General features: G+C 43.4%; 1 protein-coding gene across 1 annotated transcript in view; it reads left to right on the plus strand.

The window, feature by feature from the left end:
• Positions 1 to 21062, plus strand: part of ROR1 (receptor tyrosine kinase like orphan receptor 1) — a 375033-nt gene that overhangs the window by 258573 nt on the left and 95398 nt on the right. The window contains exons 3-4 of the mRNA XM_020993141.2: positions 1052 to 1339; positions 2296 to 2326. Of these exons, the coding sequence (XP_020848800.1) occupies positions 1052 to 1339; positions 2296 to 2326 (319 nt within the window). The remainder of the gene's footprint in view (positions 1 to 1051; positions 1340 to 2295; positions 2327 to 21062) is intronic.

Raw genomic sequence — 21062 nt, forward strand, 5'->3', positions numbered from 1 at the left:
TCACCTTGTAGACTCTTAGGCTGGACCCCTGGTCTCCTCATGGTTCCAAGTTGAGCAGAACCCAAGTGGTCTCCTAGTCCAAGCCCTTTTGTTTTATACCATTGAGGACTTTGGGGTTCACCAAGTCTTGGCAGAGGTCGCGCAGGTCTTAAAGAGCAGAGCTGGGATTTGGACCTGGGTCTTCAGATTGGAAATCCAGAGTTCTTTTCACTGACTGAATGGTGCCTTGGCCTATGGGCCATCGGAGGACAGAATTCCAGGGGTGGAAATCCTCTCCAACAATACAGATGAGCAATATACCTGGAACTTTGGGTCTTAGAAAGTTTCTAGGCTCATCGAGTACTTCAGCTTCTCACCCAAAGTCACATGGCTATGTGAGGGAGCTAGGAACTAAACCCAGGTTTACCCGACTTCATAACCACCCGTCCATTCCTTGTGCCATCTTGGCTCATAGAAGGCACTGGAACTGAAGGGGCTCAGAAAGGCTGGGCCACAGAGCTCTGACATTCGTGTCATGAGAGACTAAGTGTTGATAAGGGAGGAAGGAAGGAATGGAGGAAGGGAAGGAGAGAGGAAGAGAGGAAAGGAAGGAGGGAGGGAGGAAGGAAGGAAGGAAGGGAAAGAGGATCCTGAAATTTATTTATTAATTATTATTAATTTATTTTTATTAAATGTATTTAAATTGTTTGAAACTTGGCTATGATATTCCTGTAAGTTTTCCTTCTGGTTTCTCTTTCAGGTGGTGAACAGTGGGTTTTAAATCTTTCTACTTTATCCTCTTGTTCTAGAACTTCAGGGCAATTTTCATTAATAATTTCTTGTAATATTTTATCAAGATCTTTTTTTTTATCCTAACTTTCAGGTAGTCCACTTAAGCTCCTTGAGCAGAGCAGTGACATTCTTGCAGAATTATTACTCCCAAGTGCCCACTGAAAATGATGGGGGAATTTCTTCAAGAGTGGGATTGGCTTCAGGGTTCTCTTGATCCTTGAGATATTCGCCAATGTCCCTTCTCACCACCTTCTTTTGTCTCTCTGTATTATCATCACAGATTCCTTCCTGACACTGGATGAGCCCATGAACAACATCACCACATCTCTGGGCCAGACTGCTGAACTGCACTGCAAAGTCTCCGGAAACCCACCCCCAACCATTCGCTGGTTTAAAAATGATGCTCCTGTGGTCCAAGAGCCCCGGAGAATTTCCTTTCGAGCTACTAACTATGGTTCTCGCTTGCGGATACGGAACCTGGACACTACAGACACTGGTTACTTCCAGTGTGTTGCAAGCAATGGCAAAAAAGTTGTGTCCACCACTGGAGTCCTCTTTGTCAAGTTTGGTAAGATGTCATCTTTTGCATCTGGTTCTTTAATATCCAACTGCCATCAATCAATAGGCATTTGTTATTAAGCACCTATTGGATACTGGGTACTTTGTATTCTGAGTGTACAAAAGCAAGAGTAAAATAGGTCCTGCCACCAAGGAGAACCCAGACTTTTCAAGGAAGACAACCTGTACCTATATAAATATATGTAAAATAGATGCAAATCTTGCAGCTAAGGGTCAATCAATAGATTTTTATTAAGCACCTACTATGTGCCAGGCACTGTGCTAAGCCCTGGGGATACAGATCCAAAAAGTATTATGGTCTCTGTCCTCAAGAACCTTACATTTGGATAGGGAAAGATAACACATCTAAGACAATAGTGGCCAAGGAGGGGGGTTTTGATCAAAGAAGTCATAGGGATGATGATTGGAGTCCTATGACAATGGATTGACATGTCCTTTCCTAGAATGGTAGCACAATGCCTGGCACACCTTAAAGTGCTATATAACTACTAGCTATTATTATTATTATTATCATTAAGAATAATAGTGGGAGCTCCCCTCCCCCCAACAAATAACTAAAATTTAACCAGGAGGTATTGACCAATAATTATGATTTGGTAGATTGACTTTAAACTTGGTGGAGGGCCATAGTTGGATTTGATTGGAATAGCTGCCCAGGGTCTTAAGTATTCCCAATGGTTCACCTCTGCCTGTCGGGATGATTCCCACTTTAATGCCTCAGGTGTTGGCATTTCCTGTGCCATTCATCAGATTCCACAGCTGTAGCTGTGGAATCAACATTCTCCACTCTTGGGGCTTTGGATGATGGAATGGAAGTAGCCAATGAATGGGACTCCAGGGCAATGACTGGCTTTGATTCATAACGCATTGACCATGCCCCCCTCTTGGGCATCCTTGGCTAACTCAAGCTAAAATGTTTCTTTTCTTTTTTTTCTTTATTTCTAGGTCCCCCGCCCACAGCCAGCCCTGGATCTTCGTAAGTAGTTTATTTCCCATTCCATTGCCCTCTTAAGTGTGTGTGTCCTTCCTGCGTGGAGCTTGCTGTCTAGGGTCCAAGGACAAAGGCGAGTGTGCCTTCCTTCTAGATCTGGGAGCTCATGTCTCAGCCAGATGTGTTTCTGTCTTCTGTGTCTACCTCCTGCCCTGATAGGAAGCCACCGCTGTCAGTAGCTGGCTGTCTCTCTTTGCCTGGGGAGTCTCTGTGACACAGCATCTGAATTCTCAAAGCCAAAAGCAATTCCAGTGGACTAGTTGAAAAAACTGTATTTTTTGAGGAGAGATGGCCAGTGAGCCTGGATGAGGTGCTGGGACCTCCCTGGAGACCTGGAAATCCTCACACTGAGCCCCCCTGTGGTGTGAGAGCTGTTCTGTGATGGTTTCAGTGCTCTGGCTTTGCCAGCATCCTTTGTGGCAGTGAGGGTCATAAGGCAGCGTTTGCATCAGTCTTCGTCATCTCCGTTGTGAATGGCTGTTAGGAGGATCAAAAGAGATAGTATGTGTAAAGTGCTTTGTAAACCTTAAATCACTATTTAAATGCTAGTTAGGATGAGGAGGAAGAAGAGGAGGGGGGAGAGGAGGGGGTGGATGCTGAGATGCAGAAAGCCCTAAGGGAAAAGTCTGGTGTGAACCAGGAATGACTCTGAGGGAATTTCTTGTTTCTCTTCAGTCCAGTCTCTTCAGTTCCTTGACTGTTTTCTCTGGCATGCATGTAGATTTTATTTACCTCTCAAGAGACGCAGCTTCTTAACCTCAGTCTTCATTGTTCACGGTCTTGTCTTTCATTTACCCTGGCCCAATTGTTGGATTTTATATGACAACAGCTGGGAGGTCACTGACTACCCTAGCAGTCCCTTCTCCTGGTGGGCACAGGTGGGGCTTCTCAGGCAGGTGGCTACCCAGATTAGCTTCGGGTTATGTTCCTTCACCACCTGCTGGCCTGGGTAACCTGACCAGCTGTTGTCCTGCTCCCGAATCCTTTCTGTCCCTACTCGGTCACAAAGAGACCACAGTGCTTCCACCGGGGAGCAATGCTATCCTGGGAACAGAAGAGATAAGAGCCATATTCCCCAGACTAGTGTTTAGGTTACTGATCTAACAAGGACAAGGCATACTCACAACACAGAGGCATGATAGAGCTGTTAGTTTTCCTTGGAAGAGGCTTTGACTTGAATTCCCTGCTCTGTCTCATGCATAGGTCAAGTCTACAAATAACTCCAAAGCAAAATTACAAAAAAGCAAGGTCATGAATAAATAACCAGCACGGAGGTCAAACCTCTGTTGGGATACATGGGGGCTCAGTTGTTTTCAGGTGGGAGGGACGCCTTGGAGGGTGAGGCCACATGTCAGGGTGGGCAGGGTTGTTGAAAAACTACTGTAACAAGCCACCCACCTCTTTGCTTCTGACTACAGTCTGGGGCAGCTACGAGTGCTCCGAAGTGTCCCCACTCAGTGCATACTCTGGTCTTCTTTCTGCGTATACTTTTTATTCAAGATTGAATCTTGCCAGCAGAAATGCTGACCTCCTGTTCCATTCAAGGACTCAAGGATTGAGTACCAAGGTCTTCCAGGGTGGTAGGTATTGGACCTTGACCTAAAATTATGACAAGAATCTGGTAGTCAGATTCTCAACTGCAGGCAAACCAGGCTCAAACTTTAAAGAATCTACCAAGAATTTACAGTTATCCCTTCCTCATTGTGGGGGTCAGGGGTATGGTGCTGCTACGATCTGGAAAATCCATGTAAAATTTTTTGGCCCTCCCTTGGTACCAGAGAAGAAGTCTGAATTTTTTCTTTTTCTTTTATGGGGTGTTTACAGTACCTTGTTGCAAAATTTGGGTTAAATATTTGGTCATAGGCTATATGTAGGTCAATGTGATATCTCTAAATTTCTAGCCTTTGTATGTCATCTGCTGGCTTTCATGTTCTTTTTGCAAGCTTTAACTTTTTACTTATTTTAACTTTAGAAAAGAAATTATATATATTTATGATATTAAAAGATAAAATATGTTGATATCACACAATACTACATGTATATTTTATGCATTTCTGAGTTTATCAACTTTTTCTGTGTTGTCTGCAAAACTCCAAAAGAATCCCCACTTGATTTCTTATGCTGACTTGTGATATATCGAAAATACAGTGAGGAAAGTCATGATGTGGAAGGAATAACTGTATTTTGCTTTAAGCCAGTGTCCCAAGACCCTTTTAGGGCATCCACAAGGTCAAAACTGTGTTTACAATAATGCTAAGGCATTTCAATTTGGAATATGGTAGAAATTGATAGAACCCAAATAAATACAAGATTTTGGGGGAGGCCCTCAATAATTGTTAAGAGTATGGAGTGGTTACAAGTCAAAAACTATTTAAATGAATGTTGAAAATGGTCTTTACATGAAATTGGGGACAAAACAAAATATTATTTTTAAAAAAGAATACCAAGGGGTCTTAGATCACAACATTTGAGAACCCCTACTTTACTCCAATATTTTTTCTGGTTTCCAGTGTCATCTGGGTTTAACCTTGATAGTAATATGTTAAACTCATCTTTATGGTTTATACTCACTGGAAATTTCATTTACTTAAACTCAAATGCAGCCCTTCTGGGCATGAGGGGCCTCATCTAGCTAGTGTCTGAGGAGGGATTCCAACTCACATTGTCCTGATTTTCAAGTCCTTTGCTAATATCCTGAATAGAATTCACTGGAAATTATCGAACCCCATTCCATTACAAATATACATGCCTACTGGGTGCGTGGCCTTCTAGGTTAAGATGGCTGCCCTGGCTAGAGTGTGTTTGGACCAAGCCCAAGCCTGAATCAGGCCATGCAGCACTGACTCCATTTCCTGATGGAGGCCATTGGATTCCAACCTGGGATATTTTAATACCATTCTGTATGTTCCCAGAGGCCCCGTGGAATTCCATTAATAAAACATGCAAGGAGTAAAAAATAAACATTGGCCCTCGGCCAAGCCTTTCTGATACTTCATCAGCCAGTTAATTGTAACAGTGGAAAGGGCTTTACAGTCACCCCATACTAATTGCCTTTCTCTATGCATGGGGAGAAAATGCTGATTGGTCTTAAGGCAGGTCAGAAGTGTGGTCACTCTGCCTCTCGTTCCTTAAAGCTAATTGCCTTTTTTGAATTGCTCATGGGGTTGGTTGATAAGTAAAATCTTTTTGAAGTTTTAATTTAAACAAAGATTAAAACTCTTCTGAAAAATTATTCATGTTTAAAATGCCTTCCCACCCGGGTACAATATTTGTTCCTGTTAATCCTTGCTTCAATTGCTGCTGATAATTTGGATCCCAGGTTGGATTTCTGTGGTTAAGTATGTAAATCCATAAGCTTCCAGACTTGGCCTTAGGCCAAGGGCTGGTGACTCCCTCCATGGCACACCATTTTTGTGCCAGAGTCTTCTCATCCTGGAAGTTCTCATCGACAAATTAACTGACGTCTGCCTTTCGACTGTCTTTACACTTTGAAGCTAATCTCAATCAAGGAGTTGGTTAATCAATAAGGCACAAGTAGGTGGGAGGCAGCTGGGTGGTGCTCTCATGCATAGAGTGCCAGGCCTGGAGTCAGGAAGACTCATCTTCCCGAGTTCAAATCTGACTTCAGACACTCACTTGCTGTGTGACCCTGGGCAAGTCACTTCACTGTTTGCCTCAGTTCCTCATCTGTAAAATGAGCTGGAGAAGAAAGTGGCAAGCTACTTCAGTATCTTTGCCAAAAAAATCCCAAAGGGGGTCATGAAGAGTGAGACACAGCAAGTAGGTGGTACAGAGGATAGAGCACTGGATCTGGAGTCAGGAGGACCTGAATTTAAATCCGTCCTCAGAAACTTCCTGGTTGTGTCACCTTGGACAAGTCATTTGACTTCTCTCTGCCTCATTTTCTTTGCTGTAAAATGGGATAATAATAGCACCTGCCTCCCAAGGTTGTTGTATCAAATAAGATGATACCTGTAAAGCACTTTGCAAACCTTAAAAGCACTACCTAGATGCTAGTTGTGTTTAACCATAAACGTTGATGAATTGCTCATTATGGACCAAACACCGGGCTAGGTGCTGGAGAAAGAGACAAAATGGAAAGCCTCCCTGCCCTTGGTGATCTAGCATTTAATGGGGGAACCCCATGTAGAGATATAAGTGTATACAAATACACATAGAGTAAATATGAGGCCATCCTTGCTGAGAAGGTACCAGTAGATGGGTGGGAGCACAAAAGACTCCTGGAGGAGCTGAAGCCAAGCTTAGGAAAAAGTAGGAATTCTGGAAGATGGCATCAAGGAGGAAGCAAATGCTAGCAAAGGCAAGGAGGTGGGATGCTGCGTTGTCGGTGAGCAAAACCACAGAGGCATCCAGCGTGTGATAGGGAGTAATACATGACAAGGCTGAGCAGGTAGTGAAGAGCTGGGAATGCCAAACAGAGCGCTTTACACTTGACAGGGAGCCGTGAGAGTTTATTGAGTAAGGGAGCAACGTGGTCAGACCTGTGCTTTAGAAAACTCACTTTGGGACCCAAGCAGAAGATGGACAGGAACGGGGAGAGACGTGGGGCGGGAAGACGACCCTCCTCCCTTCCCCCTCCCCACTGCAAAAGTCCAGGCATGAGGTGATGACAGCTACACCAGGGGATGGCCATGTATGAGGCCACAGAGGGAGGCGAGGGATATCATGGCGTCTGTTGGGAATGTCTTTGAATTTCTAGGCTGTGCTGTGACCTGAAAGGCAACACTGACGAGAGACTATGTGAGATACCGGGTCTCAGCTCTGCCACCTGCCAGCTGTGTGACCTTAGGCAAGAAGCTTTCTCTCTCAGCCTCAGTTTATACATCTTTAAAACCTCCCTCGGCAGAATTGTGGTGAAGAAAATGCTAGAGAAATCTGTTATTATTATTATTAATTAAAATAAGTCTTACTGATTTTTGTTTTTGTTTTTGCATAGGGGCACTATGGTTTAGTGGATAAAATACTGTTCTTGGAGTCAGGAAAAATCAGGTTCAAATGCTGCCTCAGACTATGTGATCCTGGGCAGGGTCACAACTTCTCTGAGACTCATTTTTCTTGTTTGTAAAATGGGTATAATAATGCAAATAACACTTGGTCTCATTTTCTTAATTTTTTAAATTTTATTAATTTACTTTGATTTATCAATAATCACTTCCATATGCTTTTGAGTTTAAAATTTTTCTCCCCCTTCCTCCCCACCACCTTCCCCAAGATGGTGCACAATTTGATATAGGCTATACATTTACATTCCTATTAAACATATTTTCACCTTAGTGATGTTGTAAGTAAAAATTAAAACCAATAGGAGGAACCACCAGAAAGAGGAAACAAAACTCAACAGAGGAGAAAAAAAAATAGCAATTCAACTTCCATAGTTCTTTCTTTGGCTGTGGATAGCATTTTCCATCACGAGGCCTCTGGAGATGTCTTAGATCCTTGTATTGCTGGGAAAAGTTGAGTTTATCAATATTAGTCATCGCACAACATAGCAGTTATTGTGTACAACATTCTCTTGGTTCTGCTCACTTCACTCAGCATCAGACCATACAAGTCTTTTCAGGTTTTCCTGAAGTCAGCCTGTTCATCATTTCTTATAGCCCAATAGTATTCCATGACATTCATATACCACAACTTGCTCAGCCATTCCCCAATGGATGGGCATCCTCTCAATTTCCAATTCTTTGCCACCACAAAAAGAGCTGCTACGAATATTTTTGTACATGTGGGTCCTTTTCCCATTTGTATGATCTCTTTGGGATATAGCCCTAGGAGTGCTATTGCTGGGTCAAAGGACATTCACATTTTTACAGCCCTTTGGGCATAGTTCCAAATTGTTCTCCAAAATGGTTGGATCATTTCACAACTCCACCAACAATGCATTAGTGTTCCAATTTTCCCACATCCTCTCCAACATTTAACATTTTCCTGTTTTGTCATGTTGGCCAATCTGATAGGTGTGATGTTGTTTTGATTTGCATTTCTCTAATCAATAACGATTTAGAGCATTTTTTCATATGACTATAGATGGCTTTAATTTCTTCATCTGAGAACTGTCTGTTCATATCCTTTGACCATTTATCAATTGGGCAATGGATTGTATTCTTATAAATTTGACTTAATTTTCTGTATATTTTAGAAATGAGGCCCTTATCAGAGAGACTTTCCCAATTTTCTGCCTTCCTTCTAATCTTTGCTGCATTGGCTTTGTTTGTGCAAAACCTTTTCAATTTAATGTAATCAGAATGATCCATTTTGCCTTTCATAATGTTCTCTATCTCCTGTTTAGTCATGAATGTCTTCTGTTCTCCATAGATCTGATAGGTAAACTATTCCTTGCTCTCCCAGTTTGCTTATAGTATCAGCCTTTATATCTAAATCATGAACCCATTTTGACTTTATTTTGGTATATGGTGTGTGATTTTGGTCTATGCCTGATTTCTGCCATACTCTTTTCCAGTTTTCCCAGCAGTTTTTTTCAAAGAGTGGGTTCTTATCCCAGAAGCTGGGGTCTTTGGGTTTATCAAAAAATAAATTACTATAGTCATTGACTACTGTTTCTTGCATGTTTAACCTATTTCATTGATCCACCACCCTATAGAGTGGCCAGTACCAACCGGTATACAGTTTAAAGTCACGTGGTCTCATTTTAACCTCACAATTTAAATGAAGTTAAAATGAGATCATGTAAATAAAGCATGTTGCAAATATTGAAGTCCTATATAAATGCCAGCTATTATTATACTATAGTCATATCTAGATATATAGTCTTCTTCCCCCCAACTTCAATTGTAGCCTTAAGAAAAACAGTTAAGAAAAAGCAACCCAGTGAATATGTCTATCTGTGTATATACAGCATTCCATACCTGCAGACCCTCACCTGTTGATGGAAAGGTGGGTGGAGGGTTTCATTGTTTATTCTCTAGAATCAGGATGGATCATTACAGTAAGCCCACCTGTGGCTTCTTTTCTGCGTGTTTACCATTTACATTATTTTAGTCATTTCGTGTGTTATTCCTGTTTGCTTCACTCGGCATCGGTTCATATAAGTCTCTCTGTATTTTCTACATTCCTCATCACTATTTCTCGTAGAACAATAATATTCCATTGTAATCACATACTATGAGTACGTCATTCTGTTGGTGGGCACCTTTTTCTTATTGTTACTGTTGCTGTTCAGTTGTTTTCAGTCTTGTCTGACTCTTCATGATCCCTTTTGGGGATTTTCTTGGCAGAGATATTGGAGGGGTTTGCCATTTCCTTCTCCAGCTCATTTTACAGATGGAGAAACTGAGGCAAACTGGGTTAAGTGACTTCCCAAAGGTTACACAGCTAGTAAGTGTCTGAGGCTGAATTTGAACTCATGAAGATCAGTCTTCCTGATTCTCAGTCCATTGCTCCATCCACTGCACCACCTAGCTGAGGTAAGTAGGGTTAAGTGACTTGCCCAGGGTCACACAGCTAGTTAAGTGACTGATGGTTATCTACTTTTCAGTTTTTTGATTTCACAAAAAAGTGATGCCATGAATATTTTGGCATATTTGGGGCCATATACCCAACTCTGGGGATCTCTAGGTCAAGGGGTATAAGCAGTTCAGTAGTTTTTCTTGAATAATTTAAAATTGTTTTTGAGAGTGATTGGACCCGTTCACAGCTCTACCAATAATATATCGCTGTACATTTCTTTCTGTTCCTCCTGCCCCAACATTGACTGTTCCCATATTTTATCATCTTGGATGAGTAGAAGTATGGGACATTGGAAAGGCAGCTGGCCTCAGTGTCAGGAAGACCTGCGTTTGAGTCCTCCCTCTAACTCATGATAACTTAATGACCCTGGACGAGTCACTTATCCTCAGTCCTCCAGATAATGACCTAAGACAGAAACTGAAAAACATTGCCAATTTACATTAGGAAAGGGGATTTCCTCACTAGGAGTTCCCCATTCCAATGAAATCATAGGTCTGGCCAAAAAAAAGCAATTGTTTTTGGTGATATGATGGGTGACCTGTTGTTATTGATTCACACAACCTAATTATCCTGGACAAAGGCTTCATTCATTCCTATGTTCCTCCTGGGTAGGAGCCATTGTGGAATAAAAGTGAGTGAGACGTGTTTCTTGCCCTCTTGCAGTTCACAGTGCAGTAGCAGTAAAATTGTATCTTTGTACAAGCGGGGACCTTGTCTCATCTACATCTGGTCTCACCCCTGGTCCCAAACACAATGCTCGGTGCCAATTTAATTGGCATTGGTAGATCAGTAGAACACAAACTAAACCGTATAATAATTGCCTAGGAGAGATACCCGTCATAAAATCAGATAAGAAGAGATTACATCTCACTCGGAAAATCGAGGTGGAATTTGTGGAGGAACATTGAAGCTGGATCTGGGAGGCTCCAACAATTTATGAGGAGATTCAGCAGAGTTTTCTAATGACTGTCCGCTGAATCTCAGAGTTCAAAAGGACCTCCAGTCCCCATCTCGACATCTTACCCAGGAAGTGGCCATCCAACCTGTACTCAAAGATAGATAAATAAACAAACAAATGAATGAATAAATAGTTAAAAATAAATGAATAAATGTAAGTGTAAGTAGATATTAAACTGTTACATATGTACATAAGTATATAAAATAGACATATGTGGCTATATATATACACAATTACATATGTATGCATACATACACATATACATGGTGTATACATGCATACACAGATGCTTACAGATATAGACACATATATAATACTTTGTGAGGACGGGGTCTAATAGCTGGGAACATCCACAAGGACTTCAAAGAGGAGTTGATACTTTCCCTGGGAGAAAAGGAATGGGGAGGTTGGGCAGAATAAGCATTTGTATAGCACCTACTATGTGTCAGGCACTATTATTATAAATATTATTTCATTTGATTCTCATAACTACCTGTGAAATAGGTACTGTTGTTACCCCATTTTACGTTTGAGGACACTGAGGCAAACAGAGGTTAAGTGACTGCCCAGGGTCACACAGCTAAGTGTCTGGGGCTGGATTTGAACTCAGGTCTTCTTGACCCAAGGTCTGGTGCTCTATTCATGGCACCATCTTGCTGCCTCTGGAGGCGACTCTGAGCTTTGAAGGAAGCTTGGGATAAGAAGAGATAGAGAAGAAAAAGGGAAATAATCATGGCGGGGGAAACAGCCCATGCAAAAGACTGAAATGGGTGAGAGGTGAAATGTCATTCCTGAGGGACAGCAAGAAGTCCATTTAAGAAAATGTCGAGGGAAATAAAGTCAGATGAGCCTTGAAAGACAGGCTGGAGCTAAGGTCCCAAAGGCTTTAAATACCCAATAAAACCGTTTGGTCCAGAGGCCCTAGGGAGCCCCCAGAGCTTCCAGAGCAGGGGTAGCCTGGCCACACTGTGCCTTAGGGATATCCCAGCGCTAACTGTGTAGACCATAGGGAATGCATTGGAGTGGGAAGAGACTGGAGGCCAGCTGGGAAGCTCTTACCGAAGTCCAGTTGGAAGGCGATGAGAGCCCGAAGTAGGGGGTTGTTGGGATGTGAGTGGAGAGAAGGGCCGGAGGCAAGACAGGTTGTGGGAGTAGAATCAGCAAGATTAATGGTGACTAATTAGAACCATGGGGGAAGGAAAGTGATGAGCTGAGGGTGACTCCAGAGTTGTGAAAATGTTGGCTCGAAGGAGCCCAGGGGTGCCCTTGACAGATAAAAGGAAGTTAGGAATAGGGGTAGGTTTGGAAGGAAAGATAATGAGTCCTCTTTTGCACCCATGACAAGAAGCACACAAATATCCACCAGGACAAGTCATGAAAAATGTACCTTAAAATCATCCTTCCAGGCTAAATTCCATTGTATAACACAGAGCCTTGCACATAATAGGGGCTTAATAAATGTTTATTGACTGAATGAATTCAGTTGATGGGTGGGGAAACTCTGGGATCCCACGTTCCTGAAAGAAAAGAAAAACCTAAGGATATTCTGAGGCCTCCTCAGGGAAGATGGTTCCAGAGCAGGGGGAAATGGGAGTCAGTGTGAGCCCAGGAGGAGGACAGTGGCGGTAGCAGGAAGAAGTGGGTACCTTCTGCTTTCACTAATTATTGTTGCTAACCAAAGGCTAATGGTGTATAATAGATATAGAGTCAGAGACATGGATTTTTCTGTACTACCCACTCCTTAACCATCGGGCAACACTGCTTCCTCTTAAACAGAGCCAGCTTAACCCATCTCCCTCATTTTCCTCTGTATACCTTTGGCACTCTGCTCTATTAAAGGCTAGAGTAGCCAGCCTTTGTGACTTCACCCTGCCTCATCGACGACCCAGTTCCAGCAAAAGTGAAGAAGTGTAGTTGGAATCTGACTAAGTCCTCCAAAGGATGTCTCTTTTTTTCCCTCTGCAATTCATGATAAACTCAAGAATGACTTTCAACACTTTGTGCTCTAGGGACAGAGTGGGTGAGATGGGGGTCCAGCCAGGACTCTTCTAGTTAATGGGAGTGACAGCCCATTTTCAGCCCCCTCACACTGAGCCTGATCCCAGCAGCCCTAGAACCAGCAGCGGTGGAGAGTGGGAGGACCATGGAGGGAATGGGGAAAGATAAGATAAGGAGGATTTCCCAATCCCACTTGGGCTGGCTCTGGCAATCTGGGGGCTGGAAGAGCCAAATTCTCCTGTCTCTGGTCACCTCTCACACTCAACAAATCTCACATTATAGATGGGGAGCTGAAAGCATTCAAGGAGAATTCCAGTGGATAATTACACAGTGTTCATTATGTGGGGGTGGCACACATAATAATAGAGAGGCAGAGATAGGGAAAAAGAGAGGGAGAGAGACAAATGCAGAGCAAGACAGAGATAAAAGGAAGGAGGAAGAGAGGGAGAATGGGGGGAGAGACAGAGATGCAGAGAAAGTCAGAGAGATAACAGGAGGGAGAAAAAGAGGGAGGAGAGACAGAGCTGCAGAGTGAGACAGAGAGACAGAAGGAGGGAGTTTCCTCATCTGCAAAATGGAAATACAGGCATACCTCATTTTATTGTGCTTTGCAAATAATTGTATTTTTCACAAATTGAAAGTAAGGCAACCTGGCTTCAAGCAAGTCTATTGGTGCCATTTTTCCAGCAGCATGTGCTCATATCACAGCTCTGTATCACATTTTGGTAATTCTCTTAATGTTTCAACTTTTTCCATTATCATTATTTCTGTTGCAGTCATCTGTAATCAGTGATCTTTGATATTACTATTGTAGTTGTTTTGGGATGCTGTGAACCAGGCCCATATAAGATGGAGAACTTAATTGGTAAATGGTGTGTGTATTCTGACTTCTACACCCACCAGCCGTTCCCTGTCTCTCTCCCTTTCTTTGACCCTCCCTTTTTCCTGAGATACAACAATACTGAAATTAGGCCAATCAGTAACCCTATAATGGTCTTTAATTGTTCAAGTGAGAGGAAGAGTCGACCTATGCATCGGAACTCCATTGTTGTCTTATTGAAGAAATTGCCTCAGCCACCCCAACCTTCAGCAGCCACCCCTCTCATCCATTAGCTGCTATCATAGAGGCAAGACCCACCACCAGTGGAAATATTCTGACTTGCTGAAGGCTCAGATGATGGTCAGCATTTTTTTAAACAATAAAGTATTTTTTAAAATTAAGGCATGTACATTGTTTTCTTAGACTTATCTGTGTGAATCTCATTTGTAAATTTTATCCGCATCATTCCCCTTGCCTACTAGCTTAGTGATCCCATCGCAAAGGGAAACGAGGCTGGTTTGACATAACCTATTCTTTTTCTTTTTTTTTCTGGCTAGGCAATGGGGTTAAGTGACTTGCCCAAGGTCGCACAGCTAGTGTTATGTGTCTGAGGCCGGATTTGAACTCAGGTCCTCCTGAATTCAGGGCCGGTGCTCTATCCACTGTGCCACCTAGCTGCCCTGCAACATAACCTATTCTTGATGATGTCAGAGCAGTGCTTTGTAATCACTGCTTCCCTTTCTAAATGTTTGTTGACCATCTCTTTAATGTTCTGTTCTAAGGTTTTCCCAGGAGCCAAAGTCAGGCTCCCTGACCTACAGTTTGCAGACTCTGTTCTCTTTCCTTTTTGGAACACTGACGCAATAGTTGTTCTCTTTCAATTTTGTAGTGCCTTTCCCATCGTCCATGAGCTTTCCAATGCCCCCAGCCAAGGACTCAGTCACACCTGCCGGTCCTTGGTACCTGAGGAGGGAGTTCATTTGGGCCAGGTGACTTGATTTCATCAAAGACTGTAAGATACTCTCTTATTAGCACTGACTTAGTCTTGGTTTCCACCTGCCAGCTAGTCCCTTTCATTCCGTGTCTTTCAATGCAAGGGCAAAAACAGAGCAGCACCGCCCAATCTCTACTGCCGGTTACCATCATCCCATCTATTCCAAGCAAGGGTTTCATCCTTTCTTTGATACTCTTTTTTCATCCAATATAACTTTTAAAAAAATGACATTTTGGGGGAATGTTAGCTTGTTCCTAACACTATTTTTCAGAACTGTACCCTACTCTATAGTCATCTGTTGTGCTGTTACTATCCCCATTTTGCATCTGAGGAAACTGAGGCAGGGGCTAAATGATTTGTCCAGGGTCACAAAGCTGATAAATGTCTGAGGCTGGATTTGAACTCAGGACTCCATTGTACCACCTGTACGTCTAGGAAGACTATGGTGTATGAATGGAAAGGTGTGTTGGAGCCAGCTCTTTGAGGAGCTTGAATGGAATTCAGTGAGCCACACCAGTGTGATGAGGAGGAGAGACAGCGGTGGGGCTTATGGGAATCTGGTTTTGACCCAGTCTACTGTGGCTTTTCAACAGTGTTATCATGAGGCTGCCTTCCACAGAGTTCATTAATCTTTATCCCTTTGTTAGAGCATGTTTTGGGGAATGGGGTCTGTGTTCTTTGGTTCTCCACACACACACACACACACACACACACACACACACACACACACACACACACTTGCCCGCTGCCTTCCTGAGGCACTGTACAGCCCTAACCCTGATTTTTTTTCTATTTTTTTCTAATGGCTAAGCGTCGTCTAAATACCAATTATGATGATTATCTATAAAAGGAGAGGGTTTGACTTGACAGCTTGTTAGGTCTCTTCCAACAGTAAACCTAGTGACCCATGATCCCTGTGTGACCTTGCGAAAGCTGCATGACCCCACTGGGACTCATCTGTAAAAGAAGTGGTTTGGAATAGATGCCTTTGAAGTCCCTTCCGACTCTCAAATTCTGTTAATTCTCTGCCTCGATGACTTCTGAAGTCCTTTCCAGCTCTAGACCAGCAGGTCTGTGACTTTTTTGTTTCATAAACCCCTTCTCAGAATAATATTTTAAAATAAGGGCATAAAATAAAATGCATAGGGTCATAAGGGAAGCTAATTATATCCAAATACAGTTATCAAAATTAAGAGAAAATAAAGTTCCCAGACCCCAGGTTAAGGATCTTGGTCTCGATCCATGACATGAAAACGGTGGTTAAGTAGACGAGCCCCGCCCCTCACAGCACAGATGTGAGAAGAGTGATTTACAAACTCTTAGGGCCTGGAGCTATGCTGTGCCTTTGGTTGGCTCTGGTTATGTCTGGTGATACCCAGGCCTCTGCCGTGTCTCCTTCCTCTTGGCTGGCCTTCTCTTGGAGTGGAGAACAACTTAGCGTGGGCTGGCTAAACGTCCTAGAAATGAAAGCTGAGTAAGCAAGGATCCCGCCTTGCCTTCCCCACAGTCTAAGCTGCCAGAGCCCACGGAGCCAAGGGGAGGTGCACCCCCTCCACCATCAATGGGGCCTTTCTCCATTGTTCTAGCTCAGAGAAGGGGCACGTACTTCTTGCTGTAGCCCTGGGGCTGGGGCTGGGGTCTCCCTCTGGGGTTAACACTGCATATTTAGCATATTGGTTCCCTTTGTCTGGTGAAACCCTAGGCCGTGCTGTCTATGAGGGCCCTTCAGCGCATTGTCAGAGCATGTGACTTGGAGGGCTCGGGGTAGCTACCCAAAAAGTCAAGCTGTCTTTCTAGTCTCATGTCTGGATGATTTCCAGAATCCCAAACTCTTAGTGTTGCAAAGGAACTTTGCAATTATTCAGCCTGACATGGGTATGTGCTGTATATGCCCTTCCTTCCCCTTCCCCTTCCCCTTCCCCCACCATCACCCTAGTAGAATTGCTCGTCTTTGTGTTATCCAGGGTCAGATCAAGCACCTGGCACCGAGGAGGGATCTGGACCAAGCTGGCAGGGACCTCAGAGGCCATCTACCCCTAATTTTACAGATGAGGAAACTGAGGCTTGGGGTAGTTGAGCGAATTACCCACGGCCACATGCATAGTAAATGTCAGGCAGAATTTTAATCATACATTGAGCATTGGAAGGTTTTTAGATACCACCTAATCCAGCGCCTTTATTTCACATAAATACAGGAGGAAAACTGGTCCTTTCCTGCAAGAAGCTTACACTCTAATGGGAAATTAGCATATATAGGGGAGGGGTGACTAGGAAGGGGCCCGTTGGTCTGGGGTATTACAGGGATGGTGAGTGGGGCCACAGGGGAGCAGACTGACACCCTCCACCCAGGAAACAATGGCAGAGTGCATTTGAACATCTCCATCATCCTCCTTGTATTGTGATGAGCAGGAGGTTGAGGACGAGGTGACCAGAGAGGAGGGAGTGAAGTGAAGCGTGGCCAGCACTTTCTTAAATAATGCCCTGGGAGAGGTTTGCACCAGAATGGCTTGCTTACCATTCTCCAGACGAGTGCCCCGCTGCCTTTTCTCCTCTCTTTGCTCCATCATCCTCTCCATTCCCTACCTTCATCTCTGCCCATCAGCAGTAGACTCATCCTTAGTTTCTAGTTCAGATGCTTTGTGTGTGAGGTCACCCTGGGAGAGTGTGGAAAGACACTGCATTGGAATTCCATAGACTCACAGGTGGCTCTGGGTTATGGCCCGGGCTCTTCACGTCACGTAGTACCCACTTTCTTCTCGGGTCTCTGTTTCCTCGACTGAAAAATGGTGGCATTGGTCTAGACAGATGGCCACTAAGCTCCCTTCCAGCTCCCACATTGTGGGCTGCCCTAATTCTCTCTCCTCCTACAAACTAATAAATATGATCTTTCCCTTTACTGAACATTTGTAGTATTGACTTTTTACCCCTCTGTATCTAATTAGTCAATCAACAACCATTAAGTTCCAGTTGTTTAGTCGTTTCAGTTGTGTCTAACTCCATGTCCCCATCTGGGGTTTTCTTGGCAGAGACACCGGAGTGGTTTGCCATTTCCTTCCCCAGCTCATTTTACAGAGGAGGAAACTGCAGCAAACAGGGTTCAGTGACTTGCCCAGAGTCACATAGCTAGTAAGTGTCTGAGGCTGGATTTTGAAGAAGCTGGTCTGGACAGCTAGTAATTTTTAAAAAATGGTGTGGGGAGGAGGAGACCTGAGATTCTTAAACACATAATCCCTCCCCATTTGAGATTAGAAGACCATTGGACATAGGATGAAGAGGTTTGTGTTCAGATATTTCTTCAGCCATTTGCAGTCTGTGTGACTGTGGGCAAATAAAAAGTAGATGCAAGTCTCTGAACTCCAGTTTCCCACCTATAGTAACATGGGATAGAAACAAGAGCAGGGATTAGGCTTGTGATTTTTTTTGACCTAAGAGCTCTGGATTTTGGTCATGGCATTCCTGGGAGTTTTCCCCTGGGGTTTTCTTTCAGGAATTGACCAGGCGTGTCTTCCTGTTTTCATTTTGCCCTCTGGTTCTAAGGGACCCGGGCAGTTTTCCTTTGTAATTTCTTGTAATAATGGCATTCAGGCCTTTTTGCTTGCCATACTTCTCAAGTTGTCTGATGATTCTTAGATGGCCTCTCCTTGATCTGTTTCCTAGGTCAGTTGTTTTGGATAGCATATATCTTCCATTTTCCTTTTTTTCTTAACCTTTTGATTTTGCTTTGATATATCTTGTTGTCTCACGAAGTCACTGCTTTTTCTTTATCTTATTTTTTATTTTCTGAGGGTCTGCCTCTTGGGTAAATTTCACCACCTTCTTGTATTCTAAGCCATCCATCCTTCCAGCCAGTCTTTCCTCCCTAGCAGTTGTTCCATTAAAATTGGAATTTTCTATCTCATGCTTAATTTATTCCAGGTATTCTTGTAGTCTCTGTGGCTGGAGGATCGTTTTCTCTGAGGCTTGTCCTGGACATGTTGTGGAATTCCTCCTCTTCTGCGTTTACCCCTTGGGCTTCTCCCAGTCCACAGAATTTTTTTCACCAACTTTAGTATTTTCTTCTGCTTACTCCTTTCCTACCTCAGTTTCTCAGACCTGTGATTTTACTGATATGGGGACCTCTAAGAAGAGGTAATTTCCTGTGCTAATGCAGGTTGGAACATTTTCTGCACTTACAGCATTGCCTAGAGCACTGAGAGAAGAGTCATTTGCCCAAGATCACACAGCCAGAATGCTCCTATAACAACCACAGAAATAGCTGATTTATAAAGAAAGCTGAGAACCTGGCAGATTGTTCCTTTTTGCAGCATCTCACTTGGTCTTGGGAGGAAGGTGCTATTATAATCCCCGTTAATAATAATACTAGCATTTATATAGAACAACAACAATAATAATAGCCAATATTTATGTAGCGCTTGCAACATGCCAGGCACTGTGCTAAGCACTTTTACAATCATTGTTTCATTGACTCCTCAAAACAACCCTGGGAGACAGGTGCTGTATTTATCCCCATTTTACAGATGGGGAAACTGAGGCTGCTAGGGTAACCATTGAGTGACTTGCCCAGGTAAGTGTCTGAGGCCGAATTTGAAGCCAAGACTTCCTGAGTTGAAGTCCAGATGTCCTCCCATGGTGCCACTTAGCTACTTCTTGACTAAAGAGTGAGATAATTGAATTCAGGTCCCAGATTCCATTCCTGGACCTCAATCTGATGTTAGCATTTAGGCTCCTGGAATACTGACATGGCAGATTCTAAGAAACAAAGAAAGCTGAAAATGTCAATGCAGAACCACCATGTTAAGTGAAGGTAGTGAGTAAGATGGCGGATGGCATTTGGGGGATATTGAGGCACAGTCTCTCTCCTTTGGGTCGGGTCTCTTCCTCCCTTTCTCCTTCTCCTGCCGTTGTTCAGATCTGGAGCGAGCTGCCTGTGCTAGACAACTCCAGAGCTCACGTTTTATTTTTTTCCTCAAAATTGCCCTTGTCTGGTGTCAGTTTTCCATTTTCAGCTAAAAATAGATGTTTAAACAGGAGCTGGGTAATGCCCAAGCTCTCCGAGCAGCACAGCTAGCATGAAACCAGCTCTGTTTCTTTGTGGAATCCCAAAGTATGTTTCTTTTTGGGAAAGTCTTTTGATTAAAGAGAGTGTAAATGAAGGAAAGCAACACAGCAGAGCTGCAAAATATAACATTATTCTTTTAGATCAAGCTTAATTTGGAAACAGTCGCCCTGACCAGAACCACTTGGGCCTTGTGCTTCATTTCACGGGAACTGGGCAGTGGGACGGGGCAGCAGCCCAGAGCCTCCGCAGGAGGGAATGGGACCAAGCCTCAAAGTTAATTCCTGGCTGGATGTGTCCTGGTTATAGCAGCATGGTGGATAGAGTCCAGGACTTGGAGTCCAAAAGTTCTGAGTTCAAATCCAGCCACTAACATTTACTAGGTAGGTGCATTTGTATCCACAGTGCCGGGCACATAGAGAGTGCTTAATAAATATTTATTGATGTCAGTTGACTAAATGTATTGGTTTGGGCAAGCCACTTAACCTCAGGTTTTTTTATCTATAAAATGGGAATAATAAAAGTACCTACATCTCAGGGTTGTTGGGAGGTAATGACTAGCATGCACTTAGCACAGTGCTTAACAGCAGCGACCTTCTAGGGTTGCTGTGTGCATCCCAAGGAATACTAAGTATAACACACCTGGCATACCATAAAGCATTGCATAAATGTCCACTAGCATTGGTATCAGTATCACGGTTTCAAAGCTGAAATTTTTTGTGTCCCCATTTTCTCCCCAGAGAGAATGTAAGCAGCTTGAGGAGAGACCATTTAATTTTTACAGTTGTGTCTCTTGCACCTGGCACATAAGCACATTTTATAAATGTTTCTGGATCGATTTATCGGAAAAGTTCGTTGGCTTTTACAGTCTCTAGTCTATCATTCCTGACTCATTTCTTCCTGTCATGCATGCATTATGACAACAAAACCATTCCATTTGGTGTTCCCGGAACTTGGCATCGTATTTCCCACCTTCACTCCTTGACCCAGGCTGGGCCCTCTCTCCTCATCTCTGCCTCCTGGAATCCTTAGCTTCCTTTAAGACTTAATTCTAGTGCATTGTCATAGGGGAAAGCTGGCTCCTCCCTCGGCCTTCAGATGATCTTGTGTAGACTCAGCTGGGGATGGAAAACGGAAGGCCTTTGAGGGCAGGGACTGTTTTTGCATTTTGTCTTAATAGCTCCAGAGCCTCTCTCAACACATGGTTGCTGAACTGCTTTGCCCAGTGTCACAGAGGAAATACATGATGGAAGCAAGATTTGAATCCAAATCCTTCAATTTCCAACCCAGCCCTCTTTTGGTCCCACTGGGAAGTTCTTCACCTACGATGGTCTTTTCTGTTGCCTGATCCTGGGAAAGGCCTGAAGTTCCCTCACCAAGTCCATGCCTCTGTTCAGAGCTTGAGCCCCA

Source organism: Phascolarctos cinereus, unplaced genomic scaffold, assembly GCF_003287225.1.
Source record: "Phascolarctos cinereus isolate Bilbo 61053 unplaced genomic scaffold, phaCin_HiC Scaffold_5;HRSCAF=322, whole genome shotgun sequence".
NCBI lineage: Eukaryota > Metazoa > Chordata > Mammalia > Diprotodontia > Phascolarctidae > Phascolarctos > Phascolarctos cinereus.